Raw genomic sequence first — 22,676 nt, forward strand, 5'->3', positions numbered from 1 at the left:
GCAAGAAAAATTTTCACACCATTCTCAGCCACCTGTGTGATATAGCGCAACGAGTAACACCGAGCGCCTGCATGCATAAATCTTCAGAGGCGCACCGAGCATCGAAGCTCGCTCTTTAACATCGACAGCACATTTGTGTGGCGGTCTGCGGCCTCAGGCACCGCTTCGGGCAGCCGACACAAGCCGCATCACCCCAGATTTTCTCCAGATCTCCCGAGAAAACTTCTCTGGGGTGCATTCCCGCCCGTCTTATTATGGATCTGTTACGTGAGAGTATGTATCTGGAACTCTCGGACCAGCTGAATTGATGTCTACCCCAAACGCTACTCGTGCCGTAGTGGACCTTTCCCAGACTGTCGTATTCAAGTCATGTAAAGTATGCGGGGTAGCATTGTCACTCGTACGCTTTACGTGACAGAAATGGGCTTGACACTAAAGCAGCCGCATTACCGACACAGCGCCTAGAAGGCTTGACAAAACATGCGGCTTAATCGCAGTCGAATGCCACGCAGTGTCGACGCTTTTGACGCGCTTGTATTTGGCAGGCTTTGGCGAGAGCATCAGTGCTTCGATATCACCCACTAAATTACGTACACCACTTTCATGCTCAATAAGCTCTCAATCACAAATAGTAACTTGTATGTGTACGCCAAGCTATATACTTACCATATATGATGCCGATGCTAAGCAAAATAATCCACAAGGACGCAGCAGTCTACGTAGACCCATGTAGGTAACCCCTACCTGCCCTCCGCTGCTAGCGTCCGCCGTGTACAAATCAAGGCACAAAACGTGCAGCATTAGTTTCCGCCCCATGTCAACTCCTGTCGCGAGATAGAGCACAGATAGGGCGTCGATCCGTCGGATGCAGCTGGAGATCCGATACTGCGAGGGCGGAACAAGCTCGTAACAGGCGAAGATGCAGGGAACATGGTCCGCCATCGATACAACGACTGCAACAGATCTGTGGCATGCATCCAAACCGACCAGATGCGGTCGTTGTCTTCGAGCATACACTTCCCACGACACCACCCACCCTCGAGGCCTTCTCAAGACTAATCTCGAGATCCGATGACGCTCCGCACACCGAATTTACGTTTGCTCGACCGCCCGTCAATTTCCCTGACCTTTCCTCCTCGAAGCAATTTCTTCCAAGCACTGACGCCGCGACTCTTCTCCCTCTTTACCGAAGGCGACGCAGAAAGACGGCTCCACGCGGCAGCACGCTTGGTGGCGATGAAGTGATAGAAGTCAATCTTCATCTCTCCGCGGCGACTGTCGTGTACTTCGGGGTCTTCGACTCGATCGGCGGTCATGGGTGGTGAAGGGGGAGGTGGTGTCGCAGCTGAGCAACGTGGCTGCAAAGCCTCCACTTCCTCGTTACCGGCATGATATTCGAGAGACACGGGTCAGTGTGGTACAGCTGGCGGCGTCCTCGGCCACAAGAGTGTCGGGCTCAGACCATTTCTTACGGTACAGTCAGCGATGCTCGGCGTGGCGGTCCTCAGGAACGCAAGTTGTTGGTTCGGTGTGCCGGGCGATGGCGTTCTGCTTAGCAGGAAGGCTGGTGAGGTAGGTGAGATGGCGCGGTCGAAGATCAAAAGTGGAGATGCTGGGAGTAAGGGTGAGGCGAGTCTGAAGATATTGATTGTAAGGCGTGGTGCTGGAGATGCGAGGAAGGGGTTGTACGGTGAGTTTAGAGACGCAGATGGGGCTGCTGAGAGTGGAGAGTATGGAAATTGAGGTGTGTGAGGGGAGTCTGGCGAGTATGGTGAGATAATTGAGTAAGGCGACGTTGGCGGAAGGAGTAGTCGCGGTCTCATAGGCGAAATTTCCGCGACTGCTTGCATAGGTGGCACAGTCGGCTCTTCGATTTGAGAGTACGAAGATGAAGGCGTTGAGGTAGGTGACATGGCTGGGTCTTGTTGCGTTGGAGTGTTTGATTCAAGTGTCAGTGGCTTAGTTGCAGGAGACATCGAAGGGAAGGTTGCAGGAAGTGGAGAAGGCGTTTTGGGGTCCCAAAATGAAAGCGCTGGGATAGGAGGAGTATCGTGGTCGATAGGCAGCGGATAAGTCGCTCGTCTTGGTGTGGGTGGACATTGAAGACGCCATAGCGATGTTGCGGGAATAGGATGAACAGCGAGTTGACTCTAGGACGAGCCAGGGGCATAGTGGGTGCTGATATACTTGTGGACTTGTAGATCTCTGACGATATGATGAAGGTTTGCTTTATGCTAGGAAAATTTCAAAGAACACCAGCTGTCCTTTTCTCTCGGGCTGCCCATCTACCTCTCCGATCAGAGCGGTACTGAACCCCGCTCTGGGGTGAAGACATCATGAAAATGATCATCATGTAAGCGACGTGCAAACAATTCGAAGTCAAATGGTGCTGGAAATACAATAGATCGGACTGAGCACAGATCGTGAACTGACCAGACAGATAGATGCCTCCAGCTAAAATGTGTCGGCAAGCAGGTCTCGATCCCTGCTCGACGATACAATGGTAGATATTTGGCAGATGCTCGCGAACAGTGCGCATCATGGAAGACTCAAAATAGTCGCATTTCTCTACGTTCCAAAAGTCGTGGCCAAGACACATAAACGTGCACTGCCTACACTGTTCGCCACGTCGGTCCCATGTGGCCTTCGTATAGCCGGCGCTTGAGATGTGACGGTGTCAAAGTGAGATATTTCAGAAACAATATTTTGTTGAGACAGTGAAACCGCTGTAGATTCCGAGTCCCGTGCCTTTGTCACAACTCTGACCCTTACGGCTTCTCATGGCACAGAGAACCACTCTGCTGTAGTCACAACCGTCACGTTATTAGATTCGGCTTCCCGCCCTCTTGTTACCACCTTGACTGTCACACCTGCACCAGAGCATTCAAAGCCGTCTACGTAACGCAAGCGGCTCTTCCTTCTCTTATAACCACAATTGTGACGATTGTGGACTCGCAATCTAGTTAGCGGACCCATAGCTTCAAGGATACCTGGCAGAAAACAATGAATTGAGATGTTCAAAGGCAACTCACTGTCATCTCACTTCGGCATCCCGCTGTGACAAGATTCTGGGTGACCAAAACTTTTTTCAGATGGCAAATCTTCGCTCATTTCAAAAGCCACGCACCATAGAAACACGAAATGAACGATTTGGACGTAGTTCGTATTAGTTACCACTAACAGCTAATATGATGATCGGATTGAGCCTAAAAGCCCCGTATTGCGCAGTATGGATACTCTTCCAAGGTTTCGTGGCGCGCCATCCAGTTTACATATCGGTGACATTGTGAACCTGACCACCAGCAACTTCGATCTTACTACGCTTGAGCGAAGCCTTGCGTGGGTTGGGCGCTTCGAAGATCTCCTTGAGCTCCTCAAGCGTCTTTCCAGCAGTCTCAACGAAGAAGAAGAAGATGAAAGCCATCTCAACGCAGATCCAAGCAATGTACACTAAGTACAGTTTCCAACCGATCTTCTCCATACCGACGGAGATACCGTATGTGTTGACGACCATGGCAATGTTGAGGAAGAGGAAGTTGGCACCGGATCCCTTTGCTCGAGTCCTGTTCTCGAGACACTCTACGGCGTACAGGGTCTGTAGTGGTGTCCATCCCCAGGCGAAGATAATACCGAAGCAATAGATGGAGACGATAGTGCCGTATGCAAGGTTGTTGGTGGGCTTTGCCGTCGCAGTGAAGGCGGTCAGTAGGATGTAGAAGAATAGCGCGCCGGCCAGACCACCAAGCAACATCTTGCGACGGCCAAGCCTGTCGAGAAGGGTGGCTCCGTAGATAGCGCCAAGCATACTGAAGATGGGGTTGATGGCGTTGATCAGCAACTGCTTATCAGGGTCGGTGATACCGGCGTTCTTCACCATGACGGGCATGAAGTAGGATACAACGTTGTTTCCTGGAAGTTACCATTAGCAGTTTTCGACAGTGGGTGTGATACACCAAGTATGTAGGATGCAGTCAAGGTTATTTGGAAGAAGTTTGGAGTTCTTACCGGACCATTGTCCGAAGAAAGCCATCGCAATGACCATCATCATTCGGTAACGGGCGGCCTTGGTGTTGTACAGCTCACGGAAGTCCCACCATGGGTTGTCGTTACGTGTGACAGAGAAGTCCTCAGTGATCTCACGCAGTTGGAGCTGAACAAGTGGGTGGTTCTCGTCGCCGTCGCCGTGGTACTTGGCCATAATTGCGACAGCCTCCTCGCGCCTGTCCTTCGCAAGAAGCCAGCGAGGTGTTTCTGGTAAAAACATTATGCAGCACATGACGAGTCCTGGGATGAAACACTGTACGACCGTTGGGAGTCTCCACGCCCATGAGCTATCGAAGTTCTTGTTGGTTCCGTAGGTCGTCCATCCAGCGAGAATATTGCCGAACCACCAGAAGTTGTTGTACATGCCAGCCATAGTGCCTCGGTAGGCAGGATGGGCGAGCTCAACGGTGTAGGCAGGTCCAGCAGCAGAGGCGATCGACGCACCAAAACCAAGAAGGAAGCGGCCACCAATGAAGTGATCTCTGCCATGTGCAGTAGCCTGAACAGCGGTTCCAACCAGGACGAGCAAGCAGCCGACGAAGATGCATATGCGTCGACCGTAGCCATCAGCGAGGAATCCGCAGAAGGGGAAAGCTGCAATCTGTCCTAAATTGTAGATGATGAAAATGATACCAGCGCTGGAACCCTCCCCAGACAGGCCGAAGGTGTTCTGGTATGGCTTCATGGCGTTGATGGCGCCCATGAGAGACGAGTCGAAGCCGTTCATGGTGGATACGAGGTAGCCAATACCCATAATCATGTACAGTTGAATCATGTTCTTTGACAACAGTTTAGGCTTTGAGGCCTCAAGAGCAGCAGCTTCAGAGAGCGTTAGTGTTGATGACAGCCAGCGAGATGCACAATACGTACCAAGTGCCACCGAGGCAACAGTCTTCTCCTGTACATCACCGCCCTTGCGCATGTCCTCGTCAACACCGCTCAGCTGGTGAGTGACAGCCCCCATGTTTTCTTTATCGTCCGCCATTTTGTTAGTGAAGGACTCCACGCTTAGGGTTATGATTGAGATTGCACAACCGTTGGAAGCGATCGACAACGAGATCCGGGGAGTGGGTCACTTTATAGACTTGGTGAACAGACAGGCTTCTCCGCAAAACGGGGTGCGCCAAAGCTGCATGCAATCTTCACCGAGGCAGCTGCCATTCAATATGCGCAGATGCCCGTTTTTCCCACATCGAAGCTTCTCAGCGACCGCCACCCGACGCGCCACGTGAGCTTGTGCCGCCATGTGGAGGTCAGGCAAGCCGAAAATTTACCTTAGCAAAGCAATAGAGCGCCCCGAACGGCGGATACAATGCTACGAAAAGGATAGCCAGCGGCTGCGACTCCTGGAAAGTCGTAGCCATCTCCTAATGGCTGAGGATGCGTAGTTAGACATGATTCGCACCCTGCGCGTTCTCGGCGCCATGCGAGTCACGGCAGAGCATCTCGACGAATGTGGAGAGAGCGTTGGCTGCGCTACGAGAGCGCGGAGACGAATTTGTGGAGTGATCCGGAGAAAATGTGGGCCAGGATGCGGAAAATGCACAGGAAAACGACTCAACGCTAAGAGAAAACAGCGACGGCTTGGTCATTGTACCGAGATTAAGCCATACTCAGCAGCAATCCCGCCGATCTCGCCTGAACCCCGCCCGATTCAACACAAACGTGATTCGAGCAAACCTCAACACGCAACGGCTGTGATCCGATGGCTCTGTCTGCATCACATGAGGAGCAAACCATAGTCTTGGCCTCAGACATGCACTCCGGACCGCTTTCCCGATCTGTTCATGCCACACCTGGCGGGACACAGTACTCCGTGTATTGTGGAGCAGCATGGTCGTTTATCAGTTGAGCAGTTGCGCTCGCTGACGTTCCTGTCTTCAGCATATCCATCATGGCTTCAGGCACGCACCCAGCAGATGTCCCCGATTGGAACAATCTCAATGTCCTGCACAAAGGGACACTTCCCGTTCGTGCCTACTTCCACAACTACGCATCTGCGGCCGATGCACTCACGTATGATGTGAGCAAATCTAAGACGCACAGCCTCTCTGGAACATGGAAGTTTGAACATGCCTATTCGCCTTTCGAGGCCCCCGAAGGCTTCGAAGCGCCTTCGTACGATATCTCCAAATGGAGTGACATCACAGTACCTGGAATGTGGCAACTTCAAGGCTACGGCAAGGGCCCCCAGTACACCAACGTTCAGTACCACATTCCCGTTGACCCTCCTAATGTTCCCTTCACGGAGAACGAGACTGGCTCCTACGTAAGAACGTTCAAAGTCCCTGGAGACCTCCAAGACGGCCAAATCCGTCTCAGGTTTGAAGGAGTTGACTCTGCCTTTCATGTCTGGGTCAATGGCAAGGAGGTGGGATATTCTCAAGGAAGCAGAAATCCCGACGAATTCGACATTACCTCGGTTGTTGACAAGGGCGGCGACAATACTCTCGCCGTCCGGGTGTATCAGCACTGCGATGGCACATACATTGAAGACCAGGATCAATGGTGGTTGTCTGGAATGTAAGTCCATTCGTCTAAACTTACTTCGCCGACTGACCACCTCAGCTTCCGTGACGTATTTCTTGTTGGCTTCTCCAGCGAGTCTCGAATTGAGAATGTCTTTGCGCAGACTCTCCTCGACTCCTCGTACACAGATGCGGAGCTCAAGATCAAAGTCAGCACTACTGGGACAGGGAGGGTTTCCGTAAAGCTCTTGGATGCAGAGAAGCAGCCCATTGCTTCGAAAGAGGCAGATGCGAGTACGGGATCAACAACGGATTTCAGCATCTCTGTCGAGAACCCTTCCAAATGGACCGCAGAGTCGCCGAATTTGTATCATTTGCTGGTCTCGCTTGATTCGGTTCAGCATGTCGCTCACCGAGTTGGATTCAGGCAGGTCGAGATGAAAGATGGTCTCATTAAGGTCAATGGTAAGCGTGTCGTATTCCGGGGTGTCAATCGCCACGAGCACCACCCCCAATTCGGAAGGACTATTCCACTCGACTTTCTTAAGCGCGATCTCCTGACTATGAAGCAATACAACGTCAATGCCATCCGCACGTCGCATCAGCTTAATGATCCACGACTATACGACCTTGCAGATGAGATGGGCTTCTGGGTCATCGATGAAGCAGACCTGGAATGTCATGGATTCGAATGCATCGCCGATGCAGCACTGACAGGCCAGGAGCGCGCGCTCCCGTTCCGTGAACGACAGCTCTTGACGAGGGCTAAGGCTGCTGAGTGGACTACAAACAACCCCGACTGGACTCAAGCATACATTGACCGTGCCGAACACTTAGTCAAGAGAGATCAGTTGCATCCTTCCATCATTATCTGGAGTCTAGGGAATGAGGCCTTCTTCGGCCAAAACTTCAAAGCCATGTACAACCACATCAAAGCGTACGATGACAGCAGGCCCATCCACTACGAAGCAGATATCTACGCCGAAACCATGGACATGTACTCCAGGATGTATCCACCGATCGACGAGATCATCAAGTTCGCCCAGGACACAACGAAGACCAAGCCTCTTGTACTCTGCGAGTTCATCCATGCCATGGGCAACGGCCCAGGTAACATTAAGGAGTACATTGACGCCTTCTACAAGTATCCTACTCTTCAAGGTGGGTTCGCATGGGAGTGGGCGAACCACGGTCTCCTCATCAAGGACAATCAGACATCTGAGGAATTCTACGCTTATGGCGGTGACTTTGGCGAAGAGGTCCACGACGGCACTTTTGTCATGGACGGTCTTGTCAACTCTGATCATTCTCCAAATGCTGGCTTAGTCGAGTACAAGAAAGCTATCGAGCCTGTGCAGCTTCTCGAAACTGATGGAAAGAAGGCCACTTTCATCAACAGATACGACTTTGTCACACTCGATCATCTGACATTACAGTACTCCACTGTTTCTGAATCTGGCACAGACAATAAGACCGGGACTCTTGAGATTCCGTCTGGAGTTGTGGCGGGTCAAACTTTTGCTATTGACCTACCACAAGTTGGTGGACCCGAGGGTGAGGTAGTCCTTAGCCTTTCATTCCAGTTGAAGAACAGTACGTCATGGTTGGAGAAGGGCTTCGAGATTGCCACTGCACAAGTGCCAGCTGCCTTATCCCCACTTTTGAAGACATTGTCTACCTCTAGCGGCAAACTTGAACTCGACAATTCCACGAGAAACGTCCTCAAGATCAATGGAGGCAAGTCAACATGGATCTTCAATATCTTGCATGGGACCCTGAACTCTTGGAGCCAAGACTCTACCGAGCTCATCTCGAAGGCACCAGAGGTTGACGTTTTCCGTGCGCCTACTGACAATGACACCCCTCAAGATGGCTGGGACTGGAACGACAAAAAGCTCAATCTCGCGAAGTCTTTCACTCGCAAGGTCGAATGGTCACAGTCAGGAGATTCAGAACTCCAGGTCACAGTGCACCAGCGCATTGCCCCACCCGTCCTATCGTGGTCGATCGACAACATCGTTCTGTACACCTTCAGGGGCGATGGATCTTTATCAATCAGGGTCAACGGCATCCCGCAGGGCGAGAATCTCCCGCGCACACTCCCCCGAATCGGAATTGTTATGGAATTGCCTCCACAGTTCCAAAATGTCGAATGGTTCGGCCGTGGTAAGGGCGAGTCCTATCGCGACAGCAAGCTTTCTCAGCTTGTTGGCAAGCACAATGTCTCCAGCGTCGACGAGCTCTGGGTCGATTACGAAGTGCCTCAGGAGAGCTCAAATCGTACCGATACTCGATGGGTCAAGGTCGGCGATGGCAAGAAATCATTGCTTGCGCAATTTGTTGATGTCAAAAACGACAGCAAAAACAGGAAGACCTTCGATTTCCAGGTTAGCCACTACCGCATGAAAGATGTCGCTGAGGCTAAGCATCCTCATGAGCTGAGGAAGAAGAAGAGGGACGAGGTTATGCTGAGGCTAGATGCAGAGCACCACGGTTTGGGCAGTGGCAGCTGCGGACCGAGGACGCTCGATGAGTACGCGCTTCTGACTAAGCCGTTCGAGTTCGAAATCTTGCTGCAGCTTGAGTAGAACCGTGGCATTGATATGGGAGAAGCACAAGATAGTTTTGTAGACTGCAAGTCTGCTTCACGACTGAGACTTATGACAAAATTTGCATTGGTATGATGCACTACGCTTTAATCAAGGCTTCCTGGTACCTGTAGGCTGTGGATGATCAGGCCACGCACATCAGCCACCGCCCCCGTACATCTTGCTCACATCATTGCTCGCAAGCCGGTCCGCCAACTCATCTTTATTCCCTCTAACCCTAAGCTTCCGTCCCTTACAAACTTTCCTCAGATCCATGAGACAAGTCTTCGCATACATCTTCATCAAATGCACGTGCATCTGCCTGTCATACTCAGCATCATCCCACTCGTCAGCTGGCGCATCGTAGTCTGACGCTTCGGCCCAGTCTTGCTCGGTGAAGGGCTGGGAGCGGATGATCTGGTAAGTATCGTGGTAGGGTGAAGCGGATGGTGTGCGAAAGTCGCTGTAGTACGACAACATCGTACACGGGTGGAATCGGGGTCGGACTTGGTTGGATGCAGGTATTGTGATACGTCCAGCTCTAATGGGTTTCTAAAGCAGGGAAACTCTAGATTGAACAGTGAAAGGATGCGCATGGAGTATTACAGCTTTCACACAAGGCTGTTTGACATCTGTCTTAGTGGTGAAAGACCTTCTGTTGAACAAAGACGTTGCCTGCTTCAGAGCTGTGAGGCATGCACAGATGTCCCGATTGTTTCAATATCGCAGAACACGTTCGTCTTATGCAAATTGCTTCGCGAGCGAGACCAGCTCACCCACCGATCCCATTGACCTTCACATATATACTCTTGACCTCAAGATAATGCTCCATGCTCTCCAATAAGCTCTCTCTCCCTGTCCCGCTTCCTTTCCATCCACCGAAAGGCATGTCCCAGCTATTTGTTGGACTTGTACAGTTGACACCCAACATACCACTTTCGAGCTTCTTCGCCACTCTGAGTGCCCTCTCCAGGTCTTTGGTGTACAGCGATGCGTAGAGCCCATACTCAGTATTGTTCGCCTTGGCAATGGCCTCCTCCTCAGTGGCAAATTCATTTACAATCACGACGGGTCCAAACACCTCCTCCTTTGTGAGCCGCGAGCCCTCAGGTACGTCGGTGAAGATCACAGGATGAATGTGGTAGGGGGAGACTTCGTTGTTGGTGACACCGGCACCTGTGTCAATTGTCGACCCTGCTTCGTCCTTGCCAAGTGCGATGTACTTCTGTACATTCTCGTACTGTATCTTGTCCGCTTGTGGGCCTTGGTTAATGCCAGGTTTTGTGGGGTCCCCTAGCTTCCGTGTCTTCGCTACGCGTGTGATGGCTTCGACGAATTGACTTTTGATGCCCTCTTGTACGTAGACCCTGCTGCTCGCGAAACATGCCTGGCCGGAGTTCGAGTTGATACTGAGCTCAATGTCTTTCGCTGCTTGCTCGATGTCTGCGTCATCGAAGACCAACGAAGGTGACTTGCCACCAAGCTCAAAGACAACCTTCTTAAAATTGGACGTTGCGGCAGCAACGGCGATAGAACGACCCGTCCGTGTTGAGCCTGTGAATGAGAGAGCGCGGATTTTCATGTGCTCGGACAGGGCCTGGCCTGACGTCTGACCATGGCCTGAGAGTATATTGATCACACCGGGTGGGAAGCCGCACTTTTCGATCCATTGTGACACTTTCCATGGCTGTTTTTAGGGTCAGCGATCAATCAAAAGGGAGATCTCATTGGCTTGTCGCTGTCGACACAACTCACCGTCAATGGCGCCTTCTCGCTGCTCTTCACCACAACGCAATTACCGGCAGCCAGCGCAGGCGCGACTTTCTTGGCGAAGAAGATCAGAGGTGCATTCCACGGAATAATAATAGCCACGACACCAAACGGTTGTCGCAGGCTCATATTCAGGAATCCCGGCGTGTTCAGACTCGTATGGCCTTGCGGGTACGCAGCTTCAGCGAAGTAGTTGTACTGTGTAACGGCATAATGGACATCGATGCCGTGGGTGCCGACCGGCTTACCCATGGAGATGGCATCTAGTCGAGCGAGTTCGTCCTTCTCTTGAAGATGCAAATCAGCAAGCTTCTTGAGCGGAGCACCGCGCTGTAGCGGGGAAAGAGCGCTCCATGCTGGGAAAGCCGCCTGAGCAGCATCAACAGCAGTGTTGACATCGTCGCGTGTAGCTTCCGCAACTGCATGTAACCTGTTAGTCACGGGAAGTATCCAGATGGCTGGATCTATTATGGAGACTACCTTTGGCAACCAAGTCCCCGGTGTGCGGAGAGTATAGCTCGAAAGAGCCGTTGTCGCTCGCTGGAACGAGCTTGTTGTTGATGAGTAGCTGTGTTTCAATAACCTCTGTCATTTTTTATATCTGTGACTGCAGAATCGGTGTAGGTTAGTGGCTGAGGGGAGTAGTCTACATGGTGCGTGTGCCCCGGTGATGTCAGTCTGTGCGGAGCTCACAACAGATCGATGTGCTAAAATCCGGCCAGATTTTGGAGCAAAGGGGAGTCGATTTCGCAGTCATCCTTTGCACACGCATGTGCATGGTGAAGCGTTGTACGAAGCGCAATGCACTTTGCACAGCTTTTCGACAGGAAGGAGCCTTCGTGCGTAAGGAATCGGCCCGCGGTCCAACTGCTGCGGTATGCGGGCGCCAATTACACTCTTGGATAGAATCACAGCACTTCATGTTATAGCAAGGATGAGTCGCATATACAAGTCAACAAGCAGTGCGCTGACTGTAGTCTGCCGGTAGGAAGCGGGGTTCCTGTCGTTGTAGAATAACGAAGCATCTCGACTAAAAGCCTGACAGACGCACCTGCCATTGGCAATACGGCCACCCGAGGCGCGTCATGAATTATCACCGTCAATTTGAGTTCATGCTGAGCTGCGCAAAACCTCCGGACGCCTTCGCAGGAAGGATTTGGACCTGACGGATCGACGAATCCTGCACCTGTTCAAGCGCCTCTCTGCGGAGAAAATCGGCCAACTGAAGGCAGAATTGGAGCAGTCTGGAACATGTCATCACCGTTACAAATTCGGAGATGACCCGAATTGTGTATTGCTGCTCGGGCATTCTTAATTCGTCACAGTAGACCTCTGACTTCCAGCTTTTACTCTGATCGAGTTTAGCATTCGAGAAAACCACGATCCGTGAGCCACTTTCCTCTGAACCCTACCAGTAGATACCTTGACTGATCAGATGGCTCCCTGCGTGTTCTATGAGTGTTGATGCGTTTCCAGCAAATCTTCAAGTAAAGGGTCTGCTAGATCTGGAGGAGTTATTGATATGAAGTACATGGGACGTCAGATGAAGTTAACGAGCAGCTCAGCTCCACCTGACCCAGTTATTCTCTGACTTAACGCAGGTCCGCTTGCCTGGATTTAGTGATTGGTAGGTCGCCTCACCAGTGAATAGCCTCTCTGTATGAACGCTGAATCGATTTGGCACCTACAGCCAGGCCCACGACTCGGCAAATTTTCCATTTATCAGTCATCAACAAGACAACCAGCATAGTTGGTGTGGCTCGTAATTCCTAAGAAGGCAGCTCAGAGGATCGGAGTGCCTCTATGTGTCTCTATCTCCAAAGGGTTTCGATGTAGAACTAAGGCCGAAGAGTAAAGTGGACTGACTGGACAACTCTTGTATCGTCGCAAAACGAACTTACAATTTGATGACTTTATTGATATCTTGACACCGAAAGAGCCGTCAGGACCGTAGGAAGAACACATGGCACTAAAGATTTTCGGAGCTTTTCCTTGAACGGTCGACACCCCCCTACACATCTCGTACACCTCCCTTTCGCCTCACCCTTAACAGTTAGTGTAGCTTACGCTGTGTTGCTGATGACTCTTTGCCTAAATCCAGCTTCGACATTGTTCTATTACTTGCCAAGAACAACCTGCTTATGGTATCTCGGAGGCTGGGAATGGCGGTGCTCATGGCGTCCATGATACGCCATCTCCGGTGCCGGGGGTAACCTCTGCACCATCTCCTCTTCATCAGCCCCACGGCTCATAACGGACGACAGAGGCACACCATCGCGCATCTTTCGGTAGTCGCGGAACTCTCGGATCGCAATTGCTGAGGCATAGATCTCGAGGTGGCTATTGCAGTGTTAGCAATGTGCGTCTTGTAAGAGAGATGGACGGACATGAAGAGGAAGGGAGACTGACTTGATGAAAACAGCAATGCCGACTGTGACCCAGCTGAGGTAGCACGTCACACCTTCGCATCTCTTTAGGTTGCTCTGGAAGCCGAGGAATGCGACGGCGCCCCAGAAGACGATCTCGAGACAGCTGATGATGACGTTGGCTTTGTAGCTGTGCCATCTCTTGAATTTTTGGATGTGTTCCGCTGCGAGCATATAGGTGAAAAGAATGAGAGACTTGGCTCCCTGGAAGGTGTTAGTGTGGTGAATTTGTAGCGTGCTGAAGTGGTGCGTACCATTCCGAGGGCGATAGTGCCGGCTCGGGTCCGTGGCTGGTTCTTCATAAACAGTCGTGGTACGGAGAGACCGATAACGATGACTACGAGGATACCAGCGACTATGTGGAGAGGCAGCTTGAAACGGCTGGCGAACATTGGCTTGTTGAGGACGTCGAGCATGGCCATAGTCGGTAATGGAGAGTGGTCTCCTCGAGGATGTTGATTTGATTCTCGGTGTTCAGTTGATGATGATCGTAGAGATAGTTGCACCTGAATTCGTCTCGTGGCTAATGCCGAAGTCAAGGAAGTGTTGGGGGTGCGGTGATTTGGATCGAGTCTTGGGCATGACCGCCCAAGTATATACCATTTTATCCAACATTGCGGTTTGACGTTGACCCAATACCGTAAAAATGCCATCGACTCCGCTGTATCTGTTTCGTGCGTGGATTGGTGTTGCAGGTACTAAGAGCGATAAATGCGAGTGCGAGTGCGAGTGCGAGAGCATTGGTCGGTCCGAACGCTTCAAAATCAGCCCTACCACACGTGTCACGGTCTTTCCTGTAAATATGACAGGTTTCAAACTTCTGTAAATCTGGGATAAGCCTCATCTGTGGAGGCTTGACTATGGATATCTCTGCTTGATCGCTGGCGATCCGGTATATCCGTCAGATCGACTGTTGCTTGTGGTCGCCGAATGCTAGTTTTAAATACACGCGTAAAGGTACAAGTGCAACGCCTGCTCCGATCTCTTTCCAGCGTGAGAAGTTACGTTGATCCGGTTTTATTCTTGTTGTCGTGGTTTATCTTCAGCGGTTCCATAGCCTAGGCTTGCGAGCCAAGAGGTTTTAGCTGAGGATACCACCGATGCTGGAGCATCCAAGCCCGTAAGCTCGTGACTGATCGGAGGATAAGTAGCGAAATGATAGCTTACCGGCAAAGAAGCACTGGACGCAATCCGTCTGGGATCGAGTTGTGTTCAATGCTGTTTGGATTGGCGAATATGACTTTGCCCCCGGATTGATATGGCCGAACGTCCTACCAATCAGGTGTCGTCGGTTCCTTGAGGCCATCGATCCGCGTAAGGCTGAACAAGTTGCTTATGCGGGAGGGCCGAGCGTGACGGTCGGATCAAGGAAGCAACGGTGTCCAGTGCGCAGACCGCTACAGCTAGGGTGGTATGTCAGCGACTTCGCGGACGACTTCGGTAGCCTGCACCCTGAGTAGTGGGCGCGAGTAACGCCGAACTAGAACCCAGATTGATATATGGTGCTTCGACAACCTTTTGTCAATCAGGCAGACCTCTGGAGGAATTGATCCGAAAAGTGCATGGCTATACCACACTTGCTTGTATTGATAATAGACTAATGCAGGTTGAAATGAACGATGCGCCACCAATGGGTAATACCTTTCCAAAAACACGCCAGACTCCTCGTATCTGAGCGTCGAGTGGCATGTCGTTGCCTCTTTCATTGCTGTGGAGATGGCAAGGGCCCTGATGAAGGCTGACCAGGCAGCGAACCATTCGGCACACCTTCATTGCTTAGTAGACTGCCCAAGTCAGCCCAATTCCAGTCGTGAATATTGTTGATCGTGAAGTCCATGAAGCTCGTTTGAGTATTGCGGTCAAATCTTGCAGTAGAGTATGCTGGGCCAGGATACTGCTGTTCGGGATAGTAGCGACCTGGTATGTTATCCGCAAACATATATGCGCCGCTATCTGTCGAAAACTGGTGATATGGATAGGTGACTGCCTCCTGTGGTTGCTGTAATGGTGGTCTTGACTCTTCCTGGCTTTTGTGGTCTGTTGCCTCCGCCATGGGTGCAGTCGCTGTAGGTGCTTTTGAAGTGTTCATTGCGTTGACCATGGCCTGTAGCTCGGGTACAATCGAAGCAAACTTGTGGATGGTTCCTGGCATATGTGGATTTCGCCTATGCCGCTGCGCAAGGTCGGCGAGCTGTGACAAAAGAATTCGAGATGCAGACACATCTGTGCCAGTGATCCTGTTCATGCACACCAGGTCAAGGACAAGGACCGAGCTCGATGCCAGGGCATACCAGATGTCCGACCAGGTGATTGCATCGAACCTTCCAATGCCCTCGAGCTTAAGCAATATGCGAGCCAATGCTCGGCCTGAGTTGGAACACGAGTCTGCCATGGCTATAAGGGCTGTGTTCTTCGCGTCGTTCCCTTCTTTGGACAGTATGTTGGCGCGAGTGAGCAGAGCAGAGCGACATAAAACGATCACGGTATAGTGATACAGGCCGTGAAGCATCAGGATGGGTCGCTGGAAGGCAGGTGGATTGGATTCCAGCGCCTCTGTCCGCAGATGCTGGGGAAGTAGATCCCTCCAGCGTTCCATATCTCGAAGCACTCCTGCCGCAGGTGACAATGGCCCGACATAGGACTCGTCGTTGGAATTCGCTCGGACTGTCTTTGGTGCACGGCACGCAGAGCCCAGGTGCACGACTAAGCGGTTGTACCATTGGCTGTACTCGGGCGGGTGGTGCAGATCGGAGCCAACAAGGCGTTCATTGAGACAGCTGACCTTGCTGCCGGGGTGCTCGATGGCACTCGGTCGATCATAAGAAGAGACTTGCATCTGCTCGTAGGCATACAGAGTCCACCACAACCGTTTGCGCAACTCGCGAGCGAGCGGGGCCTGCATGATGTTCACTTTATCCTGATGCAGGCCTATGGCGAAGGCGATGCGCACCGCTGTGCCGGTAAGATTCCAGCAAGCATCGCGATGGTTCGTGTTGTGAAGGTGAAGTGAGGCTAGCAGGAGCGCCTGCACGGCCATGACGCTCGACGTAAACATGACAACAGGCAGGAGCGTCTGCACCCTCCTCCACCACAGCTTTTCCTGGTCTTCCTGGAAAGTGATGCGCGCGACACGCCGCGACAGCAGCAGCACGCAGAGAAAACTGCAGAGCCACGCTGGGTCGGCATTGCCCGGATCCAACAACCATCCTTCGTAAGCCTCACGGAAGCTTGTCTCGTACAGCACAGGAAAGTCTGGGTTGATGTGGTCGAAGTAGGCCCCAATGAGTGACTCGAGACTGGGGACCTCGTGCGGCTGAGCATGGGGTACGGCGCGGGCGCCGGCAGGCGAGCTCTGATCGACGTTGGACGTTGCGCCCGGGGTGGAGAGACTGTGGGGGTCATTGCTACGAGGATCGCCGGGTTCAATGGGCTCAGCGTCGGCGGCATTCCTGCCAAACAGCACAAAAGAGCGAAGGGCGCCGGCGCCAATCAACGACCGCAGCTTCAGGTGGAAGGCGAACGAGCTGCCAGGCCCAATGTACTGAACCTGCCCCTGCTGGTCTGGCAGCAGAGAAGCATGCTCGTCGCCCTCCTTGTCGCTCCCACTCGCCTGCTCTCCACTTGCTTCACCCTCGCCTGAGCCGGGCAGCGAGATGCCCAGTGAGCCACCCAGCTGTCGTAACTCGTCCAGATCAGTCACGTCAGCTTCGGGCAATAGACCCTTCACTAGCGCTTCAAGTAGCGCAAGCCGGTTCCCAAGGCCCTCGACGCTGCCATAGAGGCGTTTTTTGCGCGGTTGTGTGGTCAGGCATTCGATCTTATGAAGAAAGCAGTATCGGCACGCATCCTGCCCGGGCTCTTTCCTGCACTTCTGCTTGCGCGACTTGCACTTATCGCACGACGTTTCCGTGCGCTTCCGCTTATCGAGCGGCACTCTGCGCGAACCTGTCGTCGCTGCCGTCTGCTTTGGCGTAGGGGTGGGCGTCGATGTGGAGGTCGAGTTCGATGTCGTGGCACTGGGTGCGGCCGGCATCATCATGGCGGCGACGAGCGAATGGCGAGGCGGCAGCGGTCCACGGCGGAGGAGGGCATTGGAGGCGCGTGGGAGAGAGTCAATGGAGCAATACGGTTGCAGCCTTCCAAATGCAGGGCCTCATAGAGGTGCGGTACGGCGATATCCACGGGCTAGACCACTTTTTGGCAGTCTACAGCTCGACTATGCGCCGTCTCGAGAGTGCTCGGAACGCATCGGCAAGGAACATGGGTTCGCCTTTGCCCCAGGTTCTGCCATGTGCGTTCAATTCTCCGACAACTTTTCCGACTTCGAATATAGGCACCCAGGCGCGCCATGCGTATTTCAGCAGAAACGAGATTTTTGGTTGACCGACGTCAAGCAGCGTCTTGTATGCGCTGCACCTTCTCGCCGTACCTTCCTGGAACCTAACGCATGTCAGAACCGACAATCTGGTCCATCGTCGACGTCTGGCCCGCCCGAGATCTGGATCACTTCCATCCACGAGCTCGAACGCGTCTTCTGCCGTACCTCCTGCGCTTGAAGTCATCCGACGAACGATGGCTTCACACGACGCCATGACTCAATACGGTACCTGCCGGCCCAGCTGCTATTCGACGCTTAGCACCACGGAGAGGCCACCCGGCTCGGGGCTGCATAGGCCGCATGAACGCCTGTGATGATTGCCCTTGAGGCTCGAGCCTCCTCGCATGTAGATCCTTGATTCACAATCGGACCCCGATCGACTCCAGGTGTCATACACACGGCTCCTCCAGCGAGTACCTCACATTGGCGCTCTTTCTTTACAGTCACCAGCCGTCCAAAGAGCTCTTCTCTATTTGACGTGACATGGTTGAACATGCCAATGTTGGACTGATGCCAGTAGTGCGTTCCGCGAGTCATTGACGTTTTGGTCCGAAGTCTTGTCGCTGCCCGGAATTGGACGTATGGCGAAAATCTGCAGACCGTGCTGGGAAGGCTTCGCCATCAGCTCCAGATTGCCATCGGCGGATAGAGACCTCGAACTCGATTATGCACGAATGGGTAGATGGTCGCATATGCACCATCTGCACGTACTTCCGAACGCAATTACACGCAACGCCGAGGTAACATCGTATTCCCGTCGGTGTCCTGCATTGCCAGATTGCCAGCTATCGGAGGAGGGATTCGCATGGTCGGATGACTGTTGCTAGCACCGTCCCTCCGAGGACTGCAGTCAGACCAGACTTGCAGGACTCACATTACTCTCATCTTGAGACCGACCGCTGTCTCGAAGCTGAAGAAGGTCTGCAGTCTGCAATCTGCAGATCTATTGCAAGTGGTGATCAACCCGCGACTGCCGTTATGGTACCACTTGTGGCACTTCTCGGCAATCTTGGTAGCTTTTACTGCAAACCGACCACACCGTGGGCATCACGCCAGAAGTGGGCTGTTTTCTTGTGAATATCAACATCATTGGCTGAACTTGAAATTTCAAACTAAGAACAAGCGACAAGACGAATACGACTGCGAACACGACTCCCTATCGGAGTTGCTTTCCTTCTTTGATGTCAGCCTAATAAGCACACAACCATCTTCGATTGTCTCACTCTGCCCTGTCGACGGAACGTCACTGCCTCGAACTGGTAAGCGGTGCGACTGGTTGCAATCTTCACGTTATTCGAATCTGACAACCTTCTCTTTGCTGCCTCCGTATTCCTGCCTATGGCTTGGGCCAGTGGGGCCGTGGGGACGTGGGAGTGGGGGGCTCACCGTACGCAGTCGTTGAAGTGTCCTCAAACAGTTGGGCTCCTTGAGCGTCTCGCATTCATACTGCCGATGGCATGGATTTACGCGACAACTATACCGATCCTGTGATGGAGAAGATGTCCCTTAATACCACAGAGATGCTCAGTGATCGTAAACTTCACCAGCACCGCTCTTATCCCGCCACAATCTGTTTGCGAAGTCGATGCCATGGCTGATCAGCAGTTCGATATTGCCATTATTGGCGCAGGGATAGGCGGTCTTGCGCTGGCAATTGGTCTGACTCACCATAGAATCCCTTTCACCATCTACGAATCGGCGCCGGCCTTCTCAACGATCGGCGCCGGCGTCGGACTCGGACCCAACTCTCTGAAAGCCATGGATCTCATCGACAAACGTCTCCGCGACAAGTACATGCAGATCGCTACGGGGAATCTGAGGCCCGAGAAGAGACACGTCATGATGGAAGCAATGCGCATGGAGGATGGCTTGGGTGAGGGAGAGAAATGGTGGGGGCATGGCGAATGGGGAGCGCCGTACTTTGAGCGAACCGGTGCTCACAGGAAGGATCTTCTGGACATCATGACGAGCTTCATAGACGTGGACGCTGTCCGATTCGGGAGAACTGTCGCCAAGGTCGAACAGAACGACGACCAGGTCACATTGGCCTTCACCGACGGCAGCGTCGCAACTCACGCCGCAGCGATCGGTTGCGGGGGAATCAGGGGCCTCGAGAGACGTGCCGTGCTGGACGACCGCTATCCGGACTCGGTGGAACCGCAGTACACGAACAAGTACGTCTACCGGACGATCATATCCATGGAAGATGCGAAGCAGATCTTGGGAGACCTGAGTACGGACGCCAAAATGTACATGAGCAGGACATCGAATCTATCGACGTATCCAATCAGTGGAGGCAGGCAGGTCAACGTTGTTGCTTTCAAGAGAGACTCGAACAATTGGACACACCCCGGGAACACATACGAGGTCGACAGGAAGACGATGGCGGAAGACTTCTCAGACATCAAAGTCGACGACAGGTTGCTGAAACTGTTCGAGGTACGTGCCATGGCTACTGTCACTAGTATCCCTTCACGCTGGATTTCATCCTGCAAACCGCGCCGGTGCACGCAGCACGCCAGCAAACCATCCAGACTCTAACACACTGCAGTTCATCGCGCCCACGCGATGGGCCATCTTCGACCACCCCTCCACGCCCACCTACTACAACTCTCTGGTTTGCCTCGTCGGCGACGTCGCGCACGCCAGCGGCCCGCACCAGGGTGCAGGCGCCGGTCAGGGTCTCGAGGACGCCCTCGTCTTAACGCACGCGCTCGGAAAGCTGTGCACGGCCGTCCCAGCAGCGACGCTCAACACGCCATCGGCGGCGCGAACGCGCGCCCTCGAAGCAGCCTTTGCGGCCTACGATGAAATCAGACGCCCGCGCGCGCAGAAGCAGGTCCGCACTGCCCGAGAATGCGGCGAGATTTACAACCTGCGCGACCCGCTCACCGGCGCGGACCTGAGCATCGAGGACGCGCTACAGGACTTGAATGCCCGCTTCGAATGGCTCTGGACGCACGACCTCGCCGCAGATGTCCGGCTGGTGGAGGAGAAGACTGCGGCACTGCTCCGCGCGCTGGAGCAGCGCTAATGGCGTGAGGTGATGTCTACGGACGGCACACATGCGAGAGAGATACGTGCTGGGTCACACGAGCATGCTGACGAGCAAGGTTCGGCGTGGGCACTGGGATATGGGCATGTGCAGAGGTACATTCGAATAAGCAAGCTACAAGACACACACCGAGAACAGCGGCGCCCGCGGTTTAGTCGCTCTCTCACTAGATCACACACGGGCCACGTTCCCGTGAACGGGGCGGGCAGGCTCGTTTGATTTAGTCTAGCCTGGGCGGCACGGAAGACCACAGAGTGATCGTCGACGCTGGATTTCCTCGTTCCCTCACTCGAGACGCCGTGAATCTGCGATACCGGTGTTGGATGCGGGCAGTGCGCTTTGCGAACCAGTCGCCATCGCGACGTCCCTGACATTGCACTATGCAGCTTGCATTCCAGTCGGTGCGTTCCAAGGCGGACGCGTCCAGACAGGGACAGTCTGGCGCGTGCTTCCGGACGGCAGCTGGAGTTTCGCATGTGGGCGGTATTGGTGGACTGCGGGTGAGAGTGGGTGTTGATACGCAGTGCGTTGGACGTCGTTAGTTGCCATCGTGATTACATACAACCATGTCGCTGCGAGGCTTGTTCGACTATCTGGCATCGAGACCCCCGTCCCTTGTTTCAGGTGTTGTGCGTGTGTGCATCGTCTCGACGTGCCCGTGTCTCCCTCTGCGCGGCCGGCTTCAGCCAAAGTGCGGTAGCCGCGCCGGGACGAAGGCGTCGGTGGCTTCTATCCGCACTGCTGTGACCGGGCGTTCGTCAGCCGGCGAGACAGGACGATCAGGCGTCGCTGGCCCGCCGAAGTTGGGCAACGGAACGACGTCCTCTGGCGCGTTGAGATGCTCGCTTGCTGGGGACTCGCTGGGCGCCAGACCGCGCTGGATGGCCAGGTGGTGAGCGTGTGCACGCTTCCGCTCGACGTCGGCGTCTTCTTCGCGCCGGAGCCCGTCTTCTTCGCGCCCCAGCTCGTCCAGCGTGGGCACGTCGGGCTCTTCGATGACGCTGCTCGGTGGCTTGCTGTTGCTGCGCGTGTTCCTCCCGCTGCCGGTGCTCTTGGCGCTGTCGTCCCACTGCCCCGTCGTGCGGCGCTCCAGCGCAATCGTGAACTCGTCGTCCAGCGGCACCGCGTCGTCGAGCTCGTCGCCGGACGGGAAGATGTCGCCGCGGGACGAGAACGAGTCGGTGGTGTGGCCGCTCGTGTGCGTGTCGCTGCGCGCGCGGCGGTGCGCCTTGTAGTCGCGCGCGTGGTCCTCGTCGCTGTCCTCGACGAGCGGCTGCGTCTCCTCGGCGCTGCGGCGCCAGGCGGCGGGGCGCTCGGTGAGGTCGGCGGCGCTGGGCTTGTAGCGCAGGCCCTTGCTGCCGAGGTTGAAGGGCAGGCGGCCGAGGAAGCCGAAGTACGAGGACGCGGGGATGACGGTCGGATCCGGGCCCTCGCGGGCCGGGGCGGTGCTCTTGCGCCTGCTGGCGGCGAAGCGCGGGTCACGGGCGCGCGGGCCGTAGCTCATGGCGCGCTGGCGGCCGGGCTGCTGTGTCGCGCCGTAGGTGGCCGCGGAGCCCAGGAAGCGGCCGAGGTTGTCGTTGCCCCAGCCGCCGAGCAGGCCGTCGGTCTCATCGTCGTCCCAGTCGTCGTAGAAGTCGAAGCTCAGCTCGGCGCGGCCGCGCGACCGCCCGCGGTGTCGGCGGCGGTCGTCCGACGACGGGAAGCACGGGGCGGTGAGGGCGTTGCAGCAGGCGGTGAGGGAGGCGCAGCACGGGTTGACATAGCTCTGGGTGAAGCCGTAGATGTTCTCCTGCGCGGCCTCGTTGGCGTGCTCGATGTTCTCCGAGATGTGCTGGATGGTGCGGTTCCAGCGTGGATCGCCGCGGCGGTACATGGTGACGGGCCCTCCAACGGGCTTCTATCGCGAGCCGATGGTCCTCCGGCGCATTGGCTCAGGCGGTCGGCGGG

The 22,676-nt window shown here is 54.2% G+C and overlaps 10 protein-coding genes across 10 annotated transcripts; 2 read left to right on the plus strand and 8 right to left on the minus strand.

The window, feature by feature from the left end:
* Nucleotides 1–1,385: 1,385 nt before the first annotated feature.
* M421DRAFT_419373 (uncharacterized protein) lies at nucleotides 1,386–2,235 on the minus strand. Its single transcript, XM_033592090.1, has one exon. The coding sequence runs from the start codon at nucleotides 1,974–1,976 to the stop codon at nucleotides 1,410–1,412; it is 567 nt and encodes a 188-aa protein (XP_033449827.1). The 5' UTR covers nucleotides 1,977–2,235; the 3' UTR covers nucleotides 1,386–1,409.
* A 911-nt stretch (nucleotides 2,236–3,146) lies between these two features.
* Nucleotides 3,147–5,166, minus strand: M421DRAFT_419374 (general substrate transporter). Its single transcript, XM_033592091.1, has 3 exons — nucleotides 4,915–5,166; nucleotides 4,006–4,863; nucleotides 3,147–3,909 (listed from the first exon to the last, which is right to left on the minus strand). Exons 1-3 carry the CDS (start codon nucleotides 5,027–5,029, stop codon nucleotides 3,269–3,271), a joined length of 1,614 nt encoding a protein of 537 aa, XP_033449828.1. The 5' UTR covers nucleotides 5,030–5,166; the 3' UTR covers nucleotides 3,147–3,268.
* A 629-nt stretch (nucleotides 5,167–5,795) lies between these two features.
* On the plus strand, nucleotides 5,796–9,205 carry M421DRAFT_419375 (glycoside hydrolase family 2 protein). Its single transcript, XM_033592092.1, has 2 exons — nucleotides 5,796–6,567; nucleotides 6,613–9,205. Exons 1-2 carry the CDS (start codon nucleotides 5,939–5,941, stop codon nucleotides 9,098–9,100), a joined length of 3,117 nt encoding a protein of 1,038 aa, XP_033449829.1. The 5' UTR covers nucleotides 5,796–5,938; the 3' UTR covers nucleotides 9,101–9,205.
* A 7-nt stretch (nucleotides 9,206–9,212) lies between these two features.
* On the minus strand, nucleotides 9,213–9,772 carry M421DRAFT_124449 (uncharacterized protein). Its single transcript, XM_033587318.1, has one exon. The coding sequence runs from the start codon at nucleotides 9,578–9,580 to the stop codon at nucleotides 9,260–9,262; it is 321 nt and encodes a 106-aa protein (XP_033449830.1). The 5' UTR covers nucleotides 9,581–9,772; the 3' UTR covers nucleotides 9,213–9,259.
* A 100-nt stretch (nucleotides 9,773–9,872) lies between these two features.
* On the minus strand, nucleotides 9,873–11,462 carry M421DRAFT_59851 (aldehyde dehydrogenase; the record flags this gene model as incomplete). The annotated part of the gene is made up of 3 exons (XM_033595719.1): nucleotides 9,873–10,787; nucleotides 10,856–11,289; nucleotides 11,351–11,462. The coding sequence occupies 3 exons, from the start codon at nucleotides 11,460–11,462 to the stop codon at nucleotides 9,873–9,875; spliced, it is 1,461 nt and encodes a 486-aa protein (XP_033449831.1).
* A 1,525-nt stretch (nucleotides 11,463–12,987) lies between these two features.
* Nucleotides 12,988–13,718, minus strand: M421DRAFT_91437 (uncharacterized protein; the record flags this gene model as incomplete). The annotated part of the gene is made up of 3 exons (XM_033597944.1): nucleotides 12,988–13,210; nucleotides 13,280–13,500; nucleotides 13,551–13,718. The coding sequence occupies 3 exons, from the start codon at nucleotides 13,716–13,718 to the stop codon at nucleotides 12,988–12,990; spliced, it is 612 nt and encodes a 203-aa protein (XP_033449832.1).
* A 1,280-nt stretch (nucleotides 13,719–14,998) lies between these two features.
* M421DRAFT_60055 (uncharacterized protein) lies at nucleotides 14,999–17,329 on the minus strand (the record flags this gene model as incomplete). Its single annotated transcript, XM_033595741.1, has 1 exon — nucleotides 14,999–17,329. The coding sequence occupies one exon, from the start codon at nucleotides 17,327–17,329 to the stop codon at nucleotides 14,999–15,001; it is 2,331 nt and encodes a 776-aa protein (XP_033449833.1).
* Nucleotides 17,330–19,264: 1,935 nt separating this feature from the next.
* M421DRAFT_59847 (FAD/NAD(P)-binding domain-containing protein) lies at nucleotides 19,265–20,708 on the plus strand (the record flags this gene model as incomplete). The annotated part of the gene is made up of 2 exons (XM_033595718.1): nucleotides 19,265–20,113; nucleotides 20,226–20,708. 2 exons carry the CDS (start codon nucleotides 19,265–19,267, stop codon nucleotides 20,706–20,708), a joined length of 1,332 nt encoding a protein of 443 aa, XP_033449834.1.
* On the minus strand, nucleotides 20,460–21,308 carry M421DRAFT_124472 (uncharacterized protein). Its single transcript, XM_033587319.1, has one exon. The coding sequence runs from the start codon at nucleotides 21,203–21,205 to the stop codon at nucleotides 20,705–20,707; it is 501 nt and encodes a 166-aa protein (XP_033449835.1). The 5' UTR covers nucleotides 21,206–21,308; the 3' UTR covers nucleotides 20,460–20,704.
* Nucleotides 21,309–21,411: 103 nt separating this feature from the next.
* M421DRAFT_91440 (uncharacterized protein) lies at nucleotides 21,412–22,602 on the minus strand (the record flags this gene model as incomplete). The annotated part of the gene is made up of 1 exon (XM_033597945.1): nucleotides 21,412–22,602. One exon carries the CDS (start codon nucleotides 22,600–22,602, stop codon nucleotides 21,412–21,414), a length of 1,191 nt encoding a protein of 396 aa, XP_033449836.1.
* Nucleotides 22,603–22,676: the final 74 nt, after the last annotated feature.

This window comes from Didymella exigua (genome assembly GCF_010094145.1).
Source record: "Didymella exigua CBS 183.55 unplaced genomic scaffold M421scaffold_10, whole genome shotgun sequence".
Taxonomy (NCBI): domain Eukaryota; kingdom Fungi; phylum Ascomycota; class Dothideomycetes; order Pleosporales; family Didymellaceae; genus Didymella; species Didymella exigua.

Coding starts and splice junctions, on each gene's coding strand:
- M421DRAFT_419373 (XM_033592090.1), bottom strand. CDS start 1,976: ATGTCTCCTGCAACTAAGCCACTGACACTTGAATCAAACACTCCAACG.
- M421DRAFT_419374 (XM_033592091.1), bottom strand. CDS start 5,029: ATGGCGGACGATAAAGAAAACATGGGGGCTGTCACTCACCAGCTGAGC. Junction 4,864..4,914: donor TGTTGCCTCGGTGGCACTTG/GTACGTATTGTG, acceptor CGCTCTCTGAAG/CTGCTGCTCTTGAGGCCTCA. Junction 3,910..4,005: donor TTTCTTCGGACAATGGTCCG/GTAAGAACTCCA, acceptor GGTAACTTCCAG/GAAACAACGTTGTATCCTAC.
- M421DRAFT_419375 (XM_033592092.1), top strand. CDS start 5,939: ATGGCTTCAGGCACGCACCCAGCAGATGTCCCCGATTGGAACAATCTC. Junction 6,568..6,612: donor CAATGGTGGTTGTCTGGAAT/GTAAGTCCATTC, acceptor TGACCACCTCAG/CTTCCGTGACGTATTTCTTG.
- M421DRAFT_124449 (XM_033587318.1), bottom strand. CDS start 9,580: ATGTTGTCGTACTACAGCGACTTTCGCACACCATCCGCTTCACCCTAC.
- M421DRAFT_124472 (XM_033587319.1), bottom strand. CDS start 21,205: ATGCGAAACTCCAGCTGCCGTCCGGAAGCACGCGCCAGACTGTCCCTG.